The 24,714-nt window shown below is 47.2% G+C and overlaps 1 protein-coding gene across 4 annotated transcripts in view; it reads right to left on the bottom strand.

Annotated features, from left to right (window-relative positions):
- Positions 1-16,642: 16,642 nt before the first annotated feature.
- LOC144482098 (NACHT, LRR and PYD domains-containing protein 3-like) overlaps positions 16,643-24,714 on the bottom strand; it is an 82,632-nt gene continuing 74,560 nt past the window's right edge. For all 4 annotated transcript variants that reach the window (XM_078201327.1, XM_078201328.1, XM_078201329.1 and 1 more), the window contains 2 exons: positions 23,137-23,304; positions 16,643-18,882 (listed from right to left, as the gene is read on the bottom strand). In XM_078201327.1, the coding sequence (XP_078057453.1) occupies positions 18,744-18,882; positions 23,137-23,304 (307 nt within the window). In that variant the 3' untranslated portion in view covers positions 16,643-18,743. The remainder of the gene's footprint in view (positions 18,883-23,136; positions 23,305-24,714) is intronic.

Here is a 24,714-nt window from a genome sequence, read left to right as displayed (position 1 = left end):
TCAGGGATAATTCGGCCACATTCAACGTATATTCCCAGCAAAGGGAGAGGCAGAGAGAACAATTACAGAGCTCACTGTATACTGAAAAAGACAGGGATTTAATTCAATAAGGAAACGTAAGAACAGATCGAGGATGTTAACATGACGAAGGACCAGATTAACTGTAGAAAGGGAAGAGAACTTACAAACAACTCAAATAAGAGAAGCAAAGAGAAAGCAGGATAAAATAATGGCTTCTTGCTGGAAGAGAATATCACAGTTTTAGTTTGAAGAACAGAAAAGTAAGAGGACGATTGGGACGAATGGTGGGGCGGGGGGGGGGGGGGGCGGGGGGAGTGGATGATTTATGATTGGCGATATAGGTCATAGTTACCATCAAATGAAGAGTTAACATTCACTTTTAAGAGACTGCAAGTCTCAAGTACCCAATACCAACCAAGCAATCCACCTATGGCACTCATGCGTCCTCAGTTTGAATTCTTATCTGTAACTCTTCCCCTCCTCCATCACCCACCTCACTGTCAGTTCAAGAAGGCCGATCACCTTCTCAAAGGCAACATGGGCTTTCACGAAAAGTGTTGGTCTTCTCAGAGGCGTGCCTACGCCATGAAATAATATGTTGATCAGAGTTGCTGTGTCATTTCCATGTTCTGTTCCTTTCTCTGTCTACAGTTAATTTAATGGCGATTCTGGTGCTGCTCCGGGGGAAGTGTGACCTCTCCAGCTGCACCACTCGCTACCTGGTCGCAATGGCAGCCGGGGATCTGATGGTTATTATCTTTGAGATCATACTGCGGCGGTTCTCTTTGTATTATTACCCATGGTGTTTCCTGGACTTGACCCCCGTGTGCAGCGTTGTCAGTGTCCTTCGCCGTGCAGCAATAGACTGTTCTGTCTGGTTCACCGTCATGTTCACCTTTGATCGATTTATCGCCATTTGTTCCCAGAAGCTGAAAGCTAAATATTGCACCGAAAAAACTGCGGCTGTGGTTCTTGCAACAACAACCATTCTACTCTGTCTAAAAAATGTGTCTCGTTACTTTAGATATGAACCCAAGAAAATAATCAACAATGTATCTTGGTTATGTAAAAATAAGAGAATCTTTTACACTGATCCTAGGTGGCAGGGGTTCACTAACTTTTCAACAGCATTAACTCCAATGATCCCATTCGCAGTAATTCTGATCCTTAACGCTCTGATTTTCCGACGCATTTTAATGGCCAGCCGAGCTCGCAAGTCACTGAAGGATCAGATCAATGGAGACAAACACAGTGACCCAGAGATGGAGAGTAGAAAGAAGTCTATTATTTTACTCTTTGCCATATCCAGCAACTTCATAATTCTGTGGTTATTCTATGTTTTATATATGCTGGATGTGCCAGGACTCTTTTTAGGTGACAGTGGTTCTGATATCTTTGGGGACATCACCTATATGCTGCAGAGTTTAAGCTGCTGCACAAACACCTTTATTTATGTGGCCGCTCAGCCCAAATTCAGAACAGAGTTAAAGAAAATGCTGAAATATCCGTTTGTATCGATTGCTCAATACATTGATTGAAACAACAGTTTAAAAAAATCCATCGTGTGAGGGACAGGAACATGGTGGCCCTGTGAGCAGAGATATGACAGATATCCAGCTCAAGAAGAGCAAGATGTGACATGGGGGGAGGAGGTGAAGGGAAGAGTCTGCAGGAATGAACTGCATTGGAGGGATGTGCGCGGCGCAGGGAGAGAGAGAGTGGAAGAACCTGAGCTTGACTTCTCCAAGGAGGTCAGACAGGGCGAGGGGAAGGCTGCGGAGGACAAGAGGTGAACGTGACATAACCCAGCATAAAGAGATCAGATACAAAGTATCGCCTGAATGTATTGATTTAAACAGTTCATAAACTTGAAAACAGCGGAAAGGGAGATTGTTAATTGAACATTTCGGGGTATCTATTGGACCGAGGAGGGTTTTCATCTGTCAGCATGTTGCCGTTTCTGGGATCTTGCTGTGTGAAGAGGGCAAGTGTGTGGCTTTCTACATCATAGTAATGTTGCAGAAACAGATGAAGGGAGAGAGGGAAAGACAAAGAAAAGGAATCAAGGAGAGAGATAGAAGCGGCTGGATGTTGTGTGTTGGAGGCAGAGGGAGCGGTGAAAGCTGCTATTGAGGTGCGGGGGTTCTAAATGGGGGAACAGGGTCTCCATTTAATTCTGAGGCTCCCGGGATGTGGATTTCACTGCCCCAGCCTCACTCTGCCTCACTCTGTACCTCTGTATAAAAACTGACCACATTTAAAACGCACTCCACACTGTTGACTGCATCTTGTGGGATCTTGCTGAGCACAAGTGACTTCGTTTTAAAAGCCGTCATGCTTTTCATGAGGGACGTTTATCCTTTCAGGGACAGAAGGGATATATCGAGACTTAAGAAAATGCCCACAGACACAGAGGTGTGTGTGTGCGTGTGTGTGTGTGTGTATATATATGTTTGTGCGTCTGTGTTTGTCTGGCCGCGTGTCTTGGTGTGTTTTTATGTATGTGTGTGTGTCTGCGTGTGAGAGTGTTTGTGTGTCTGTGTGTGTGCATATGTCTATGTTTGTGGGTGCTGCACGTTGCTGTGTGTTTGCCCCATTGTCAGTGTAAGCATCTGTGTGCGTTTGTGCCTGTGTGTGTGCGTGTGTGCCCGCCTACGTGTATGTCCCAGTATCTGTGTGTGTTCCTCAGTGTTGTGTGTCCATGTGTGTTTGTGTGTGCCTCAGTGCGTGTGTCTCAGTGTTTGTGTCTGTCTGTGTGCGTGTGTCTGTGTGTGTCTGTCTCTATGAGTGTATCTCTGTGCGTGTGCCTGTGTGTGTGTTTTTCTCGGTGTGTGTTTGTGTTTGTGTCTGTGTTCATGTGTTTGTGTGTGTGCATGCGTGTGTGTCTCTGTCTCAGTTTGCGTTTCTGTGTGTGCAGCGTTGTGTGTTCCTTGTGTTTGTGTGTATGTGTGTCTTCTTGTATGTGCCTATATATATATGTGTGTGTGTATGTGTGCGAGCGTGAGTGTATGTGTGTTAGTTTGTCTCAGTGCGTTTGTGTGTGCATGCATGTGTGCATGTGGGTGTGACGGGAGACAGAGTGAGGGAAGACAGTGAGATGCGACTTTGAGGCATCGCACAGTGCGGGAATAATGCGAAGGGAAAAAGAGTGAGGGGGGAGAGAGTGAGATGGAGAGAGCAAGGCGGAATAGCGCAAGAGGAGGATAGGGCGACGGGTAAAGAGCGTAACGGGAAAAGAGTTCGGGAGAATGTGAGGGAAGAGAAAGTGAGGGGGAGAGTGAGTGAGTGGGAGAAGGGTTTTAGGGTGCGAAGGAATAGTGTGATAGGACAGAGTAAGAGGGGGAAGGAATAAAGGAGTTGAGGGAGTGAGATACTGGGTAAGGGACGAGCAGATGGGAGAGAGATTGTTGAGGTGAGAGGGGAGCTAACAGAAAGCAGAATATACTGGCCAGTTTCAATTTAATCTCAATTCATGAATTCTAACTTTCTATCTGAAGGAATTCACATCTGAGGAGTCCAGTTAAAAATCCCAGTGACTCTCTCACTGTGATGTTGCTGAAGATACTGTATTTAGTAAGTGGAAATATTATATCTCACAATGAGAAAATTTAATTTAATGCAGATTTCTAGAGAAAGCAAATCCTAATTGAGTTAAGAAGAATAAAACTGTGCACAATGCTCCCGGTCTGGTCTGGCCAAGGTTCTGTGCAATTGCAGCAAGACATCTTTACTGCTTTACACAAATCCCCTTGCGATGAAGGCCAACGGACCATTAACCTTGCTAAGTGATTGCAGTCCCTGCATGCTGGCTTTTAGAGTCCCATGAACAAGGACACCCAGAACTTTCTGGACATCATCTATTTCCAATTTTGCACCATTGCATAATTACCTTGTTTCTCTGTATTTTCTACCAAAATTGGAGAACTAGACACTTATTCCCGTTATATTCCATCTGCCCTGTCCTTGCCCATTTATACAGCCTGTCCAAATCCCGCTGAAGAACCATCACAAGTGAGTGTGTGGGTGGGTGGGTGGGTGTGTGTTTGTGTGGCTTCAAGGTGATTTAAACAAGTTGATTAAGTGGGCAAATACATAGGAAATGCAATGTAACGTAGATAAAAATGGTATAATGTAATTAAATGTGAATTTATCCATTTTGGATGGAGAAACAGAATTGTGTAGTATTCTTTAAATGGTGACATAATAAATTTTAGAAAATTCAGAAATCAAATTCACAACAAAGTGTTGGATTGGACATGTTCAATTATAAACCCAGGATTAAAGTTCACACATACAATATGTTCACTCTTCATTAGTGTCCTCACAGTTAATTCCCTGCCGACCTTAATATCATAAGCAAATTTATAATTGATAGATATCGTTCCTTCATCCAACTTACAGATATAGGAACAGCAGCACAGATCATCGTTACGTATACCGTTAAAAAGTGGATGGAGAAAATCACAAGGAGCACCAATCAGAGCGAGAACAGGATAATAAAAGTACTGAATAACATAAAGTGCGTATTCGATCCGTGTATCCATCCATCTGGCTGTAGTGGCAAGGTGAAGCCACACTGATAAACCCCTTTCCAATGTTGTAACTTTCGAATCTATTGTTCTGAGATCCTGATCCATTGCTGTTTCATCCCAAACTATTGTTCTCAGATTCTCATCCATTGCTGAACCGTTCCAAATTATTGCTGTCAGAATTGGATCAATTGTTGTCATCTTTCAAACTACAGTTCCAATCCCTCCCATAACTCTCACTTGAGCCACCGTTTCCTGTTGCTGCTGTTACCAGTTCATAACTTATCGAGGTGACTCCCTTATTAATGAAACAATGACGCCCTCCCGTGAGGCATATTTGTCACGAATCCATGGAGAATGAAATTAATTTCTGTCACTAAACAAACAGGTTATGTTAACCCGTTTTGATTTTTGGATTCCGGAGCTTCAAAAACAACAATGGTCAGTTGACTGTCGGTGACTAGTTTAACATTATTTAATGTAGTTATTGATAACAAACAGTTTGGCTGCAGCAAATTATCTGCATTGCCGAGACAAATCGACAGTTGACAGCTGATCACTGATCCGAGAGGAGCACCGAGAGAGGAGCAAGGAATGCACTTTGTCTTTCCTGCATTCTCCAGGCACATTATGTGTCACCACTTTGATATTTGAAATCAAAACGGTGTATTCCCTGAGACAGATTGGACAGCCAACCGCATTCAGGATCAGCATATTTGAAACATCGACTCTACCCACCATCATGTGCCCCGCACCCCCCAACGTCCCCTCCCACTCCCCCCCCCCCCACCCCGGCACCCACCCCCCCTCCCCCCCCCCCCCCCACCCCCGAAGAAAAATTGCCATTCACGTTCCCCTTGCCCTATCGTAGTCGCCACTCAGGCTGAATCTGTGTGCCTGGTTTGTCGCAAACCTCAATCCAGACATCCATTCACAAAGGTCACCATAAAATGGGGTGTGGGGTTTCTTTTGGAGGGGGGTCCGAGTGTAAGTGAGTTTATAGAGTGGAAGTAAGATGACAGAGACTGAAAGTGCATGGGCATTAACACAAACTAGCGGAAATCTTCGACGTCGAGGAATATGAGAGGGGCGAGGTGAATTGAGACCAATTGAGACCAGGATCCTTCAGCAAGATAACTGATGAGAGTTCAAACAATTAACAAGAAAAGAAGTGAAATTCAATGATCTTCAATCCCACCAAGGCCCTCTCCCTGTAACCCCATATGTTTACCCTGCGAGTCCCTCTGATATTAAGTGGCAATTGAGCATGGCCAATCATCCTAACTCGCACATCTTTGGCACGTGGGAGGAAACCGGAGCACCCGGAGGTAACCCACGCAGACATGGGGAGAATGTACAGACTCCATACAGACAGTCACCCGAAGCCGATATTGAACACGGGCCCCCGGCGGTGTGAGGCAGCAGTGTTATCCACTCTGCCACCGTGCCGCCCCTGTGAGACTGCAAATCCCAAAATTAACCGGGTGAATGGCTTCCCAAAAGGAAAACCAAATGTGGAACTTCGATTCTGCAAGGACAGAAATATTTTTTTGCAATGTATGATCTGGGACATGTAAGGAATTTAGGGGATGGTTCCGATGAGTCCATGGCATTGTTATGAAAGAAAAAAACATGACCAGATTCTTACAAGGCAAATTTCAGGCAAAAGTGCTAAACAGAGGAATATCGAAACCAAAAGTAGGAGTACGCCATTCGGCCCCTTGAGCCTGCTCCGCCATTCATTTCGATCATGGCTGATCATCAAATTCAATATCATGATCCCCTCCCCCGCCCTCCCCCCCCTCCCTCCTCCCCCCTCCCCACCTCCCTACTCCCCCCCTCCCTCCTCCCCCCCGCCCCATCAATATACCTTGTCCCCTTCAGCTGCAAGAGCTGCATCTATTTTCTTCTTGAAATCAAACAAAGTTTTGGTCTCAATTACAATCGGTTGTACTGAATTCCACATGCTCACCAACTTCTGGGTGAAGAAAATCCTCCTCACCTTAGCTCTGAAAGGTTTAAGCCGTATCCACAAACTATGACCCTAGTTCTGGAGTCCCCCCGCCATTACAGAGATTCTTTCGGAATCAACCCTGTCTAACGCTATTTGAATTTTACAAATGTCTCTGAGATCCCCTATCACTCGTTTAAATTCAAGGGAATCTAATCCTAACCGGCTTAATCTCTCGTTATATGGCACACCTGTCATAGAGCCATAGAGGTTTACAGAATCGAGACAGGCCCTTGGGCCCAAATTGTCCATGCCGCCATTTCTTAAACCGCTAAGCTTGTCCCAATTGCCCACATTTGGCCCATATCCCTCTGTACCCATCTTAGCCATGTAACTTCCTAAACGCTTTTTAAAAGACAAAGTTGTACCTGCCTCTACTACTAACTCGGGCAGCTTATTCCAGACACTCACCACCCTCTGTGTCAAAAAAATGTCCATCCGGGCCCTTTTGCATCTCTCCCCTCTCACCTTCAACCTATGCCCTCTAGTTTTAGACTCCCCTACCTTTGGGGAAAGGTATTGACTATCCAGCTGATCTATGCCCCTCATTATGTTATAGACTTCTATTAGATCTCCTCCAAGCCTCCTGCGCTCCAGAGAGAGAAGTCCCAGTCTATCCAGCCTTTTCTTATAACTGGAAACATCAATTCCGTCACATCCTAGTGAGGCTTTTCTGCACTCTTTCCAGTTTAATAGTATACTTTCTAGATTTGGGTGACCAGACCTGTACACAGTGTTCCAAGTGTGGCCTCACCAATGTCTTGTCCAACTTCAACAATTCGCCCCAACTCCTGTATTCAATGTTCTGACTAATGCATACCCTGTGACTCCGCTGCCACACACACACTCACTCCCTCATTCCCACACACCGTAACGCTCACACACCCACTACAGTATAAACATACACTCTCCAACCGCCCGCCCCCACCAAATACAAACTTACCCGTTCACGCACTCTCTCCCTCACTCCCACACACAGCAACACTGACACCCTCACTACAGTATAAATTTACACTCTCCAACTCCCCCTCAAAATACTCACTCATCCGCTCACACATTCGCTCCCTCACTCCCACACACAGCAACACTCACACTCTCACTACAGTATAAATTTACACTCTCCAACTCCCCCATCAAATTCACACTCACCCGCTCACAAACCCAGTCGCTCTCTTACCCCACACGTAATCACTCACTGTCTGACTCAGACAGATGCACACGAACATTCTAGAGACTCACTCTCTGTTCCAGTTACAGTCACACTCAAGCTTTCTCTGCAACACACTCACTTCCTCAATGCAACACAACCACAAACCGGATCTCTCATTCCCACACACAAATAGAGACTAACCACCTCACTCACTTACATAGATACACTCAAACAAGCACAGACAAAACACCAAGTCTATATCCCTCTCACATTCATGCATGCACTCCCAATTTCACATGCAAGCCAACATTCACAAACACACACAAACACTCTCTTTGTCTTTTCCCACGCTCACAGACACACACACACATTTGTCTCTTGCACACCTTTCTCTCACACGTACAATCACACTCATTTTCACATCCCCACAATCTCTCACCCACACTCGCACATGTCCTGTCTCTGGTCTTTCTGACAAAACACAGACACACACACATGCACGCACACGGCAGAGTTTATTTTATTTTGTTCAGGTGCAATATTCCCAGGCAACAGTGAATGGAGCAGTAAAGCTGAACATTAAAATAACTTTTTAATTAAAGTGTTTACTTTGTTCTATGTCCATTGTCTATGTGACTGTGTATTTCACTTTCTTGCAACTAACCTATTTACTGGTTTGATACTAACACGTGGAACATGTGGTCTCTCCAAATGTGTCACCTGCTAGTTAGTGGCCATGGCAACAGCAGAACTATTTGTAATTATTTTCGACGTGATAATGAAGCAGATTCCGCATGTTGACCTTTTACATTTTTTATTTTTTGCTGCACTCTCTCAAAGTGTGCAATATCCACAGTACAATTCTTCATACAGCCACGGACTGTTCTGTCTAGTTCACCGTGACTTTCACCTTTGATAGATTTGTGGCCAGATGTTGCGGAAAGCTGAGAGGTAAACACTGCACCGTGAAATCGGCAGCGGTGACTCTGGGAACAGTAACTGGGTTGAGCTGTTTAAAAAACATGTTCTGGTGTTTTACGTTCACAGGTTTATATGCGTTTATAAAAAGACTATGGCTTTGTAGACTTACAGGCGGCTTTATAAGCTCCCCTATGTGGGCATCAATCGAATTGCTGCAATATATTTTAACACCTTGTATTCCATTTGTCCTGATTATAATGCTCAATCCCTTCACCGTCGGAAACATTTTAGTGACCAGCAGAACCCGCAGGAGACTCCGTGCTCAGAGCATTGAGAAGACTCACCTCGACCCAGAAATGGAGAATAGGAGGAAATCCATCATTTTACTGTTTGCTATATCAGCGAATTGTACTCTGTTATGGGCATTGTTGGTGTTTTCTTCGATACAGACACGCATGACATTTCTCCCGATTACGGATATTGCTGTGGGCTATTTTATCATGCAATTGGGCACCATGCTTCAACTTCTTAGTTGCTGCAGAAACACTTGCATCTATGCAATAACACAGACAAAGTTCAGGCAGCAGGTGAAAACTATGCTAATATATCCCTTCAGTAGAATTGTGAAATCTATCCAATGATTCAAATAGATGAATAATTGAAATTTCCCATGAAGTCAAGATCTGATTTTACTTGTAAATGGACCAATTCTTTTAAGTTATAGACAGCGTGTGTTTGGTTCATGTCACTGTCCATGTGCACCAACTGTCCCTGAACTAATAGAACATGTGGTGCATTTTAATCTATGATAGGAAAGGTTGGGGCGGGGGGGGGGGGCGGGGGGGTGGTAGGGGAATTACAGAGTGGGGGGTGGGGGGGGATTGGGGTGCAGAGCCTGTCATTATGGTAACAGAACTGGCTGAAGCAGATCTCTATTGCAATAGAGATGGAATGCAGGCAAAATGATGGTAGCAGAGCAGGGCGGAGGATTGCTGCTAATCAAACAAAGCATGGAAGGTGCCAGGACTGTGCTGGCAGAGCATGGGTCAGAGCGCTATGTGTTTTCAGAGAGTAGGGCTGGGACCTGTCACTATGGTAACATCTTGATGAGTATCTATATTGGGGCACGTTTGGACTGATGTTAATCTGGGGATATCTCTTTAGTTGCAGCGATGTGGTGTGGCAGTTTTCAGCTAGAATTGGAGGATCTGTTTATGTTAGGATGCGTTAACAATATTTCAGTGTCTATGTTAGATTTTGTGCCTATTAGATTCAGGGCCCACATTAGTTTCAGGGTCTTTGTCAGGATAAAGGTATCTTTCAGTTGCAGCAACATTAATTGCAGTCTCACCGAAGCAACCCCATTCCAGACCCCTCCCCCTTCAATCACTGCAAATCACAAACACTTTTAGAACAGTACAATTGCATCTAATGGGAACTCTCTGTTTGGACATTGTCATGTGGGTGTACATTAAAGCAATGTAAATGCCATGCAGCTTACAGCTTGAGTGATGTCATTGGGGGGCTGCAGCTAAGCTGTGGCAGTCAGGTGATAGGGTTCTTTTCCTTTAGGCTTTCAGCTACGTTTTTTGGAAGCACTTTACCTGCAAGCTAAGAAGCAGACTGATTTTCTCGATGTTTTTTTTTTCTCTTTGTTTGGTTCTGCCTTAAAGGATCTGTGTTTTGGGAAAATAGATCCGACTACAACCTCTTCTGAGTTTCTTCACAAGGAAAACGTGGCAAATAGGAACAGGAGAAGACCATTCAGCCCATCGAGCCTGCGCCGACAACAGTCCCACCCTATCCCATAACACCTCACACTTACCCTGCTAATCCCCCCGAAATTAGGGTCAATTTGTCATGGCCAATTCACCTAACCCTCACATCTTTTGACTGTGGGAGGGAACCGGAGCACGCAGAGGAAAGCATGATCAGCCATGATCACAATGGATGGCACAATGGATCACAATGGATCACAGGATTTGAAATGAGGCCGAGTCACATAGGCCTTGAATTGAGCCTTCATCACATAGGCCTTCAATTGAGGTCTAGTAACACACAACTTGAATTGAAGCCGAGTCATACAGGCCTTAAACTGAGCCTTGTCTGCAGGTTTTGTTTTGAGGTCTAGTCACACAGAACTTGAATTGAGGCCGAGTCACACTGACCTTGAATTGAGGCCTCGTCACACAGAACTTGAATTGAGGGCTTGTCACACAGGCCTTGAATTGAGTTCTAGTCACAGAGGCCTTGAATTGAGGCCAAGTCTGACAGGCTTCGAATTGAGGCCTACCTCAGGTACAAAGAACAAGTCCCTCTCCCACCGCATCCCCTCCCCCACCCCTAGTGAAACTGAACAACCCTTTCCATCCACAAATCCCACCACCCTGTCTAAAAACACATGTAGGACTCTAGGATGGAGAACACGCCTTTCCCCAGGCTCAGGAATGTGAATTTCAGCTCCCTCTCCCTCCCGAGTGCTTCGCAGTGAGAGAGGGAGACTGAGAATGTTACAAACAGAAACTCAGTAAAAGTAGATTGAAGCGCTGCCCTGAGCTCTCACACAGCACCGTGACATTACTGAGAGTAAAACACAGGCACTGTCCAACTGGCCAATTAAACCAGGTCCCAATCGCAGCCTTTTTCATTCCAAGAACCTGTGAGAACTCGATCGAACATCCTCTCTGCAGCTCTGCCTTACCCTGTTCCTCTCGATATCACACCCTCCTTTCACTCAATCTTTTATGTTTAAAATGTGGACACTGTTGGAGTGTGAGGAATATGGGGCAGGGAGGAGGCACAGAGCATGGGTGAACAGCAAGATCCCACACACACACACAGAGTCTGAACATGGCCAGGTACAATGTGATATTTAAGGGAGATTGGGGTAAAGTGAGTGGGCAATGAGGGAACCACAGCTCTCCCTCTCTCCCCCTCCCCGCCTCTTCCTTCCACCCCTCCCCAGTTTAAATAAAGGAACATCACTCCAGGTTTGGTGCTGTTTGTACATTTGATATGAACAGGGAACCTTCCACTTCCAGCACAGTCACTCCTCTCTGTTTCTCTCTCTCTAATTCCCCCTCTCTCTTACCCCCACCACCTCTGCCCCTATCCACCCCCTCCTCTCTCTCTCTCTACTGCACTTGATGATCTATCTCTGTTCTCTCTCTCTCTGCCTGTTTATCTCCCCCTATCTCTGTACGTACCCATCACCCTCCTCTCTCTCTCTCGCCTGCTCTGGATAATCTCTCTCTCTCTCTCTGACGATGAATCTGGATTGAAATGCTCTCTGAAAGGTTTCTGTCTGACCATTTTAAATCATGTCACCCTGTGACCACTGTTTGTGTTGATCACTGATTCACATTGAGAAATGAGGCTGGGGGCAGTGGTGGGAGATGGAAGCAATCACAGTCAGTTGTCAGTACACTGAATTTGGGGAGCGGAACCACGGTCTCCCAGCAGGATAGGCTGCAGGGAAAATACACACAGCAAGATCCCACAAGAAAACTGCTCTGTTACCCTCCTGTTCCCCCATCCCCCCACCCCCTCACTGTTACCCTCCAGTTCCCCCCTCCCTCACTGTTACCCTCCAGTTCTCCCCTCTCTCACTGTTACCCTCCATTTCCCATTTCTCTGACTGATAACTCACAAGCAAAGGAGAACGATGGGAGAGAGAGAGAGAGAGAGAGCAGGAACACCCACAATCACATCCTGAATTAAATGAATTATTTTGTTTTTAACCATCGAGTTCTCCCACTTCAGCACTGACACTGTTCGGGAATGAACCAAATACAAAAGGACATTCTGAGGGCCCTCTGAGATTAGGCCTTGAATTGAGGCCTAGTCACAGAGGCTGCATTAAACCTCGGGAAGAAGTCTCACAACACCAGGTTAAAGTCCAACAGGTTTATTTGGTAGCAAATACCATAAGCGTTCGGAGCGCTGCCCCTGAAGGGGCATCTCCACATCATAAACCTCGGGGACAGAGAACAGTCTTCTCCCCCCCTCCCCCAGTGAACCAGAACTCTCCAGCCCCAAAACTGTCCCAGACACGACTGGAAGGAGTGAGGGGGTAAAGGGAGCCAGTGATCCCCAGATCCTGCCCCTTCCACCCTCCCCCCACCATTAAAACAACAAATCACATTGGGATTTTCTCTGACATTTATACAAGATGCAACATCGAAGCAAATGGAGCAGCGGGGAAGGACTGCAGGAAAGTGAGTGGAAAAGAGACCCACAGCTTTCCTTCCCCCTCACCCTCTCTTCATCGTGCTCACTCCCCTCCTCTCTTTCTCCCTCTCTCTCCCCCCTCCCTCCTCCTCCACCTCATTGTCTCCCCTTCACTCCCTCTCTCCCCTTCAATCTCTCTCCCTTATCCTCTGTCCCCTTACCCTCTTCCACGCACCCTCTCTCCCCTTCTCACCCCCTCCCAATTCACCCTTTCTCTCTTCTCCCCCTCACTCACTCTCCCCTCACTCACTCTCCCCTCACTCACTCTTCATTTACTTCCCCCTTACTCACTCTCCCCTCTCTCTCCCCGTCACTCTTTCCCTGACAATCTCTCCCCTCACTCCCCCTCACTCATCTTCACCGGCTCCCCCCTCACTCTCTCCCCCCTTCACTCTCTCCCCCCTCACTCTCTCTCCCCTTCACTCTCTCCCACCTCATGCTCTCTCCCCCTCACTCTCTCTCCTCTCTTCCTCTCACTCTCTCCCCCTTACTCGCTTTTCACCTATTCTCCCCCTCGTACTCTCTCACCCTTCACCCTCCCTAACCTCACTCTCTCCCCTCAGACTCACTCTCCCTCACACTATCTCTCCTTCACAATATCATCCGTTCAATCTCAACTCCTTATTCTATCTCCCCCATCACCTCACACTCTCCCCTTCACCATTCCACTCACTCTATCCCCCTCAATCACTTCCCCACTCTTCCCCTTTCACTCTCCCACTCACTCTCTCTCCCCTCAACCTCTCTCCCTCCCACTTACCCTCTCTCCTCCTCACTCCCTCCCCCTCACTTTCTTCCGCTTCATGCCCCCGCACACAGGCTCTCCCTCAGTCTCCTCCCCACTTAATTCCCCCTCACCCTCTCTCTAACCCTCACTCACTGCCCTTCATTCTCTCCCCCTCAATCCCTTCCCCTTCACTCTTCCCCCTCAGTCTCTGCACTCACACTCCCCCCTTTACTTTCCATCTTAGTCTCTCTCCCCTCACACTTTCCCCTCATTCTCCCCCCCCTCACTGTCTTGCCACTCAGTCTTTCCCATCACACTATCCCGCCTCAGACACTCTCCTTTATTTTCCATCCCCTCAGCCTCTCCCACTCACTCCCCTCACTCTCTCGCCATCTCCCTCTCTCTTCTCTTCAATCTATCTCCCTGTCACTGTCTCCCCTCACCCTTTCCCCCTCACTCGCCCTCCGCTGTCCCCTCACTCACTCTGCCCATCTCTCTCCCCTCACTCCATCTCCCTTTGCTCACTACCCTCACTCACTCTCTCCCCTTCACTCGCTCTTCACTTAATCTCCGCCTCTCTCTAGCTCCTCTCACTCTCTCCCTGTCAGTCCCTCTCCCCTTACTCTCTCCCCGTCACGTTCACTCCTCTGACTCTCTCTCCCTCATTCACTCCTCACATTCTCTCCCTGTTAGTCCCTCTCCCCTTACTTGCCTCACTCGAACTCCCATCGTGGTCTCCCCTCACTCTCTCCCCTCCCTATCTCCCCCCTCACTCACTCTTCACCTACTTTCCCCCTCACGACCTCTACCCTCACTCTATCTACCCTCACTTTCTCCCCACTCACAATCACTCCCCCCTCACCCTCTCTACCGGTCAATCTCTTCCACCGCACTCTATTCCCCTAAATCTTTCCCCTCACTCTCTCACTGAACCTGCCTCACTCTGTTCAACCTCACTCTCTCTCCCCCACCCTCTCTCCCCCTCATTCTCTTCTCCCTCAGCCTCTCGTCTCCTCACTCCCTCCCCTTTCTCCCTCACTTTCCTCCCCCTCATTTTTTCCACACTCCCTCCTCCTCACTCTTTCCCCTATCTCCTCCTTACTTTCTTCCTCCTCACTCTCTCCCCTTCAATCTCCCCTCATTCTCTCCCTTCAGCTTCTCTCCACATCACTTTCGTCCCCCTCATTCTCCCCCTTAATTTCTTGCCCCTCATTCTCTCAATCCCTTCTCCTTCACTCTCTCCCCCTCAGTCTCTGCCCTCAAACTCTTCCCATTACTGTTTCTCCCTTAGTCTCTCTCTCTCCCCCCATTATCTCCCCCTCACTTTCTCCCCGTCACTTTCTTCGCCTTCACTCACTCCCCCGATTCTCTCCCCCTCACCGTCTTTCCCCTCAGTCTGCTATCACACTATCCCACCTCACTCTCTTTTACTATCCCCTCAGCCTCTCTCCTGCTCACGCTGTCTCCCTTCACTGTTCCCCTCACTTACTCTCCTCACTCTCTCCCCCTTCCTCTCAATCTCACTCCCTCAATCTCTCTCGTCACTCTCTCGCTTCCCCTCACTCTCTCTCTGCCCATCACTCTCTCTCCTCTTATTCTCCCCCCTCACTCTATCTCCTGTCACCCTCTCTCCGTCAGACTCTCTCCCCTTACACTCTCCCTGTCACTCTCCCTCCTCTGACGCTCTCTCCCTCATTCATTCCTCACCTTCTCCCCTCACTCCCCCTTCCCCCCTCTCTTCAATCTATCGATTTCCCATCGCGCTGTCCCCTCACTCACTCTTCACCTACTCTAGCTCACTCTATCTGCCCTCACTTTCTCCCCCTCACAATCACGCCTCCTTACCCTCTTTACCCCTCACAATATCTCCCGTTCAATCTCTGCATCTCACTCTATTCCCCAAAATCTCTTCCCTCTCACCGCCTCCCCCTCACTCTTTCTCCCTCACCCTCTCTCCCTCTCAGTCTACCTCTCATTCTCTTCTCCCTCAGCCTCTCATCCCCTCACTCCCTCCCCATCACTTTATTCCGAACTTTCTTCCCCCTCATTCTCTCTCCCCCTCACTCTCACTCCAGCTCACTCTCTCCCCGTCACGCTCTCCCCCTCACATCCTGTTCCCTTACTCTCTCTCCTCTCACTCTCCCCATCACTCTCTCTCCGTCTCTCTCCCTCACTCGGTCTTCACCTATTCCCCTCTCACTCCCTCTCCCGTCACGCTATCTGCCATCATGCTCTGCCCTCACACTCTCCCCCCCCCCCGCCCCACCACCCCCCCCCCCTCACTCTGGCCTCACTCGCTCTTCACCTACCCTCCCCTGCACTCTCTCCCCTGCACCCTCGCGCTGTCTCCCCCCCACTGACTTCACCCTCACCTTTTTCACCCTCACCCTCTACCTCTCATTCTCTTCTCCCTCAGCCTCTCATCCCCTCACTCACTCCCCATCAGGTGCTCCATCACTTTCTTCCCACTCACTCTCCCCCTCAATTTCTTCCCCGTCACTCCCTCCTCCTCAATTTCCCCCTCACTCCCTACACCTCATTCTCTTCCCCCTCACTCTCACTCCAGGTCGCTCTCGCCCCGTCACACCCTCCCCTTACTTTCTGTCCTCTCACCCTCCACATCATTATCTCTCCTCTCACTATCTCTCTCCCTCACTCGCTCTTCACCTATTCTCCCCTCACACTATCTCCCATCGTGCTCCCCCATTACACACTCTTCCCCCTCTCTCCTCCCTCACTCGCTCTTCACCTACCCTCCCCCTCGCTCTCTCTCTCTCTCATTCAGTGCATTTAAGACAGAGGTAGTCACTTTCTTGATTGGTCAGGGGATCAAATGTTATGGGGGAAAGGCGGGAGAATGGGTTTGGAAACTTATCAGCTGTGATTAAATGGTGGAGTAGACTCGATGAGCAGAATAGCTGAATTCTGCTCCTGTATCTTATGGTCTTTTCAGTTTCACGCTCACTGTTAGCTACAATCTTTGCACTAGTCCCCCGCTCTTTATTAGCTTGTGTACGTATTAGTTTCAGCATTCCAATGATTCACAATTAGCATTTAACTAAATAACCAGTATGTATTTAATTGTAAATAACTACAGCTATACAGATGATAAAATTAGGAATATCCATTACAATTACAGAGCAGCAACATCTGTCATGGTAAAATAAACAGTTTGATAAATAATGGTAATATCTGACATCATGCATCTGTCCTGAGATCTTTGGGGTAATCCAAAATAAATCATATATTCAGAAATTAAATAAAGCTGAGGTGAGTGTGCGGGGACAGAGTGAAATTGTGAATTCTCGCTTTCGATGCTCTCGCTCTGCATCTGCTCAGTGAGATGGAAGGAACAAGGAAAGAGCAAACTGCATTTCCGAGGCTCCGATCCTGTGCAATGCTGCGCCAGTGTTCCTGTGTTGCTTTCATTCTAGGGATGTCGGTTTCAGAGGAAATGTTATCACTGTCGTCCAACTTCAATTTCATTTGGTGATGGGGTGCTGAGAATTCATTAACCGCTGTAATGCATGGGTTTGTGATGTGTTTCTGTGGGTGTATGGCTGCGTGTTGTGTGTATTTAACAGAGATTCTGTGTTTTTCTCTCTAAGTCTCTCTGTGTGTCAGTATGTGGATTTATATGTGAGTGTTCGAGAGGGTGTGTTTTTCTGTTCCTGTGAGCATATGTATAAGTTTGTCAGTGTGTGAATGAGTGTGTGGGTGTCAGTGTGTGCATCTGGAGGGATGTGTGTAGGATGTGCAGATGTGTGTATGTGTATGTCCGTGTGAGACAGTTTCCATGATTGTGTCTCTGTGCGAGTGTCTGTGTGAGATTATGCTTGTGATTGTGTGTTTTTACGTGGGGATGTCAGTGCCTGTGAGAGATTGAGATTATAAAACAGAAACGCATTCCATCTTTGGAACGGAATCACGTTAATCAACCTATGCATTTGAGATGTGAACAGTTCCAGAAATAATTGAAGCAACATTTACCGTGTGAATGTGTTGTGGGTTAAGGAATGGTCACCCTGCTTCAACACTGAAACTGTCCCAGATAAATATGTGGGAACTTTTGTTGAGGTTGATAATTGGCAGGGTAAACGGGAGGGGGGCGAGAGTGGAATGAGAGCATTTGGATTCCAACTGAGCTGCTCTCTGTCTCACCGAAACCTGTGGAATTGGAAAGCAAGAGTTGCAAAAGGGGAATAGTTTGTTTGGAAATTATTTTCTTTTCGAACACGGACAAAATGTGATTAAAGGTTGTAATTGTGTCTCAAAATGTTTGTATTTCCAATTTTCAAAGAATCAGTCTGTGAGATTGAGAGAATTATCTTGGAAACATTAAAAAAAAACTGATCCACTGTGTAAGATTAAAACTGACAATGTCTGACAGAGGAGTTACAGAGTGCAGCAGAGTTTACCCACTCCCATTCTGAATGGGATTAGTGTCTGATAACTGCACCAAATGTACACATTACAGTCTGAGATCATCCCCAACTACAACCTCCAGACAATATCTCCCATAGGGAATGAGGGAACAGAGTTCATGTACAGTGTCTGGTGATAAAAGGGTTAATTCACCAGCCGGGGTTCCTGCTGCAAACTCCAATCCCTGTCAATATTGTTCAATATTCACGCTGCAGAAACCGGGTCCCAGATGCAGACATGGGACTGACTGAACTTGTCTGAGGCTCACGAAGAACAGCCCCTGCAGTAGCTGGGTGCCACCAGCAGATGGTGGCATTGTGTCACTTTAATCACCAGATAGTGAAAGAGGTTTTGAGGAGAGGCTGGTGGAGCCTTTAATTCATTCACAGAGACAGAGAGGAAACTCTGACAAGATTGACCAATCTGCCCTCTGCTGGGTACTGTCAGAATCACACACACACTGTTCTCTCTCTGGAGAATGATCTCTGCTGCTCCATTTTGAAAGGAGGTTGAAGACTCTGTTGCTGAGAACACTGACAACACATTGCTGCTTAAACAATGGTTTGCAGCAATCTTTCCTCCAATGTGGAGACTAAAACTACAACAGTTTTCCAGCTGGGAAACCAGGTAAGCAGGGAAATCAGTGCCAGGCTGGAGGGGCTGATGGAATAGGGAGGGAGAGGGGCAGGAATGAAGGGTTTGGAAGGAGCTGTCGAAGATCTTCACAATTCAGGATTTCACTGTAACCGGTGGAGCAGCAATGTTTATAGATTGAAATGTCCACACTGTCACTCTCAGTCCCCGTCTGGATTCCCGCAGCGACTCCAGCTGTCTCTCTCCATTTGGACTGAACTGATTACCAAACAGCCTGAAACAGATTAAAGATGAAACAGGAAATAAACAGATTGAACAACAGAGTAAACAACAGGAGACTGGAGTTAATGGGACAAATCTTCTGGTCTCTGGATCGCCAGAGACCAGACACACATCCGAAGATGAGCATCGGGACCCTGTGGATGTCCTGACGCACTGATCTACCTGGGAATTGTCCCAGAGGTATTAACTACTACTGGGGAACTCCCCTGCTGCAGTTAGAGTCAGATACTTGGGACAGATCCACAAAGTTTACCTGGATAGTTACTCAGGTAATGTTAGACAGCTCACCACCTGGGCTAATACCTGAATAGCACGAGCGAGTCCCCCAATCACTTCCCACTGATCCCCATAGTCCACCTCCCACAATCTGACTAGACCCACTCATAGAGTCACAGAGGTTTACAGCATGGAAACAGGCCCAACTTGTCCATGCCACCCGCTTTTTAAAAAACCCTGAAACTAATCCCAATTACCCGCATTTGGCCCATATCCCTCTGGACCCATAGTGCCCATGTAACTGTCTAAATGCTTTTTGAAAGATAAAATTGTGCCCGCCTCTACTACTGCCTCTGGCAGCTTATTCCAGACACTCACCACCCTGTTTGTGAAAGAATTGTCCCTCTGGACACTTTTGTATCTCTCCCCTCTCAACTTAAACCTATGCCCTCTAGTTTTAGACTCCCCCACCTTTGGGAAAAGATATCAACCAACTAGCTGATCTAAGCCCCTCATTATTTTATAGACCTGAAAAGGTCACCCCTCAGCCTCCTACGCTCCAAGGAAAAAACTCCCAATCTATTAGCCTCTCCTTGTAACTCAACCCATCAAGTCCCAATAGCATCCTAGTAAATCTTTTCTGCACTCTTTCTAGTTTAATAATATCCTTTCTATAATAGGGTGACCAGAATTGCACACACAGTATTCCAAGTGCACCATTTTGTATCTCTCCCCTCTCATTTCATACATTAACAGTCACAGTCAGAGCATCTAATCAGTGTCCATGGACACATCAACTGCACTGCCCTCATCTACCTTCTTGGTTACCCCTTCAAAAAACTCAATCAGATTTGTGAACATGATTTTCCACTCACAAAGCCACGCTGACAGTCCCGAATCAGTTCTTGCATCTCTAAATGCCTGTAGATCCTGTCCCTCAAAATGCCTTCCAACAATTTACCCACCACAGATGTGAGGCTCACTGGCCTTTAGTTTCGAGGCTTTTCCCTGCAGCCCTTTTTAAACAAAGGCACAACATTTGCCACTCTCCAATCTTCAGGCAGTTCAACCGTGACTATCGATGATTTAAATATCTCGGCTAGGGGACCCGCAATTTCCTCCCTAGCCTCCCACAACGTCCTGGGATACACCTCATCAGGTCCCGGGGATTTATCGACTTTGATGCGCTTTGAAACTTCCAGCACCACCTCCTCTGTAATATGTACACTCCTCAAGACATCAATATTTATTTCCCTAAGTTCCCTAACATCCATGCTTTTCTCAACAGTAAATACTGATGAGAAATATTCATTTAGGATCTCACCCATCTCTTGTGGATCCACACATAGATTGCCTTGTTGATCCTAAAGAGCCCCTACTCTCTCCCTTGTTACTCTTTTGCCCTTTATGTATTTGTAGAAGCTGTTTGGATTCTCCTTTGCCTTATCTGCCAAAACAATCTTGTGTCCCCTTTTTGCCCTCCTGATTTCTCTCTGAACTCTACTCCTACACCCCCTATACTCTTCAAGAGATTCACTTGATCCCAGCTGCCTATGCACGTCATGTGCCTCTTTATTCCTCTTGAGCAGGGCCTCAATATCCCGAGTCATCCAGGGTTCCCGACTTCTGCCAGCCTTGCCCTTCACTCTAAGAGGAATGTGTTTACCCTGAACCCTGGTTAACACACTTTTGAAAGCGTGCCACTTACCAGACGTCCCTCTTCCTTCCCACAGACACCCCCAGTTAGCTTTTGAAAGTTCCTGCCTGATACCATCAAAATTGGCCTTGCCCCAATTTAGAATATTAACTTTTGGGACAGACCTATCATTCTCCATAGCTATCTTAAAACTAATAGACTTATGGTCACTAGTCCCAAAGTGATCCCTCACTCACATTTCTGTCACCTGCCCTTCCTTATTTCCCAAGAGGAGGTCAAGTTTTGCCCCCTCTCTAGTCGGGCCATCCACATATTGAATGAGAAATTCCTCCTGAAGACACTCAACTAATTTCTCTCCATCCAACCCTCTAATACTATGGCTGTCCCAGTCAATGTTGGGAAAATTAAAATCTCCGACTATTACAACCCTATTTTTCTTGGAGCTATCTGCAAACTCCTTACAAATTTGCTCCTCAATTTCCCGCTGACTATTTGGGGGCCTATAGTACAACCCTATCAAAGTGATTTCCCCCTTCTTATTTCTCAGTTCTACCCATATAGACTCAGTGGCCGAACCCTTGGATATTTCCCTTCTCAGTACGGCCGTGATGCTTTCCCTAATCAAAAGTGCAACTCTCTCTCCTCTGTTACCTCCTGTTCTATCTTTCCTATAGCATCTGTACCCTGGAACATTGAGCTGCCAGTCCTGTCCCTCCCTTAGCCATGTTTCAGTAATTGCTATAATATCCCAGTCCCACGTACCCATCAATGCACTGAGTTCATCTGCCTTACCCGTCAGGCCTCTTGCATTGAAATAAATGCAGTTTAATCTGGACTTCCCTTGCTGTCTGCTTTGCTTCTGTCTGATGTGTCTGGTACTAGGATTACTGACACTGCCTTTACTAATTTACGTGCTCTCTTTAACTTCCGTGCTGTCCTCAAACTTCTCTTCTGTCTCCCTACTGCTTTGGATCCCACCCCCCTGCCAAACTAGTTTAAACGCTCCCGAGCTGCTCGAGCAAATCTCCTCGCCAGGATGTTAGTCCCCCTCCAGTTCAAATGTAACCCATCCCTCTTGAACAGATCAGCCCTTCCCCAGAAAAGATCCCAATGATCCAAAAATCTAAATCCCTGCCCCCTGCACCAGCTCTCAAGCCAGTCATTCATCTGCCTAATAATCCTATTCCTACTCTCACTAGCACTTGGTACAGAGAGTAGTCATGAAATTACTACCTTCGAGGTCCGACACGTTAGCCTTCTGCCTAACTCTCTATATTCACATTTCAGGATCTCATCCCTTTTCCTATTTATGTCGCTTGCTCTTTGCCCGACCCTGTCCCACAGCAGAACCAGCTGTGGTGTCACAGGCCTGGCTACTGCTGGTATCTCCCCCTGACAGGCTATCACTCCCGTACATCACCTCTACCTCCGCTCCAGCACTTGAACAACTCTGACTAAACCTCCCAACTTGGCCTCATAAGTCCCACCCTCCCCTGACCTGACATAGAAACATGGAAGATAGGAGCAGGAGGAGGCCATTTGGCCCTTTAAGCCTACTCCACCATCCATCACAATCATGGCTGATCGTCCAACTCAATAGCCTAATCCTGCTTTCTCCCCATAACCTTTGATCCTGTTCGCCCCCAAGTGCTATATGCAGCCGCCTCTTGAATACATTCTTGACTATATCTCTGACTTAAACTGATTACTCAAGAACCAACCCCAACCCACTACTCTCCAAAGCTATAAACCAATCCCAACCCCCGACCACGCAACCAAATCTAACTAGACACCCAACAACATTACCAACTCCCAGCCACCATCCAAACTGCTGATTAACCCTCCAATCCAACACAATACAACTCGACCACTCTCCCGACACCCAGAACTAATCCTTGAACCTCTCCTCAGCTCCCTGACGAACCATTCATCCAGCAACACACCAACGCATTCACTCCCCCATTCAACTAACACTTATGGAGCTCCCCAGGGTCACTGTGCTGTAAATAGGGTGTGCTCGCTCTACCGTGACTCCACTCTGCTCTGATGGAGCTCCCCGGGGTCACTGTGCTGTAAATAGGGTGTGTGCTCTCTCTTCCCCGACTCTGCTCTGCTGTGATGGAGCTCCCCGGGGTCACTGTGCTGTAAATAGGGTTTGTGCTCTCTCTTCCCTGACTCTACTCTGATGGAGCTCCCTGGGGTCGCAGTGCTGAAGATTCTGGGAGAAATATGCAGCAGTTTCAGGTTGGGAGGATTTTCACACATAGCGCCAATCTGCTTACCACTGCCGCTGCTTGGAAGATTCAGGCCCATTTATATTTTAAATCCATTTATATTTTAATTGTTACACTAAAAATGAACAAAAACACTCACGAGATCCACTCCAGACTCCTGCAGGTCAGTATGAGGCGGCGGAGAGCAGGGACAGATTGATCTGTGAAGGAGTTTGATTCCAGGTTCAGAATCCTCAGTGTCTGGTTTGTACTGAGAGCGGAGGCGAGATCCTCAGCACAAGAATCTGTGAGAGTGTTCTTATGCAGACTGGAGACCAGAGAGAGGAATAACAGGAATCAGGCTCAATCCCCAGTGTTTTAAATAATACTGTTAATAACAATAATAATGTATTGTATGAGACATTCCAAAAACACAACTTGCATTTCTGTAGAATGAGGAAATACTCAATGCTGAAAATGAAATATAAATAAACTGGAAATGCTCAGCAGGTTAGCTAAGTATTTGTGAAGAGAGAAACAGGGGTAAAGTTTGAGCTTCCATTGGAACTGGGAACGGGCAGTGAATTGACAGGTTTGAAGTGACAGCGGTGGGTGGCTGGGGAAGAAACAAAGAAAGGACAAACTGGAATTACAGGAGTGATTAAATGATAAAAATGATGATGGGACAGGACCATAAATCACAGGATCCCCATGTCCTTACTCGGAGTGGCTCAGGAGGGACATGGGATGGTCAGTGGTTTGGGAATGCAGTTTGTGGTGAGGTTGAAGATAATGGCTGTGATTTTACCAGAAGCTCTGAAGTCCCAGCATGGGGATTGGAAATGGGTGGTGTGTCCGTGTGGGCAGGATAGGCAGAGTTATGAAGGTGATATTGTCAGAGGCGGACAATTAACGGCTGGCAGGCAGGGGGAGCTGCCCACTGAGACAGCCTGGGCAGGGGGCAGTCCCGGTTCAGGCAATGCTGGCACCATCTCCAAAGGCAGCCAACAGGACGTTCAAACACTGCAGCTCTGGAGGGAGCAGCGAGGGAGCTCTGCTTATTGAATGAGGGGCTGAAATGTCAGAAAGCAGAACAAGGCTTGCCCCCCGACCCCTTCCCCTCCCTGGAGGGGCTCCACCCGGCTGCTCAGGCTCAGAGGGAGGTCCTGTTCCCTCAGGATGGGAGGAGATTATCCCATCGGTACAAGCCAGTCTGGATGGAGATTGCTGGGAGGTGAGCAGGTTTCAGACCCGTGGTTAGAGAGTGGAAAAGGATCAATGTCCTGATGTGTTCTGTCACGGTGAGTGCAGCACAGCCTGATATGTGAATAAGGATGAGGGGGAAATTGTGGAAAGAACATCTCCACGCAGACACTGGCAATGCAAAGGACTTGCAGAATCTCACTGGCCGTGCTGTCTGGAGACAATACACATCTCTGTAACCTGTGCTTAATGCTGCCTTCTCTCACATTATCTGTCTCTTGAAGACCTGGTTGGCTGTAGGGATTCGCATTCTAATCAGTATTCTGTAACTTGATTTTGTGTCTCTGTGTCCTGTTTGAGAGCAGATTTCCACTCCATCTGACGAAGGAGCAGCGCTCCGAAAGCTAATGGTATTTGCTACCAAATAAACCTGTTGGACTTTAACCTGGTGTTAAAACTCTTACAATGCAAAGGCAGCAGCATTGACTGTCAGAGACATGTCCGTTAGGCTGGCACCAGCATAGGCTCGAGCAGG

The sequence above is a fragment of the Mustelus asterias genome (genome assembly GCF_964213995.1).
Source record: "Mustelus asterias chromosome 26 unlocalized genomic scaffold, sMusAst1.hap1.1 SUPER_26_unloc_13, whole genome shotgun sequence".
NCBI classification, from domain to species: domain Eukaryota; kingdom Metazoa; phylum Chordata; class Chondrichthyes; order Carcharhiniformes; family Triakidae; genus Mustelus; species Mustelus asterias.
Note: the sequence above shows the minus strand (reverse complement) of the source record. Positions and strands in the feature narration are given on the sequence as shown.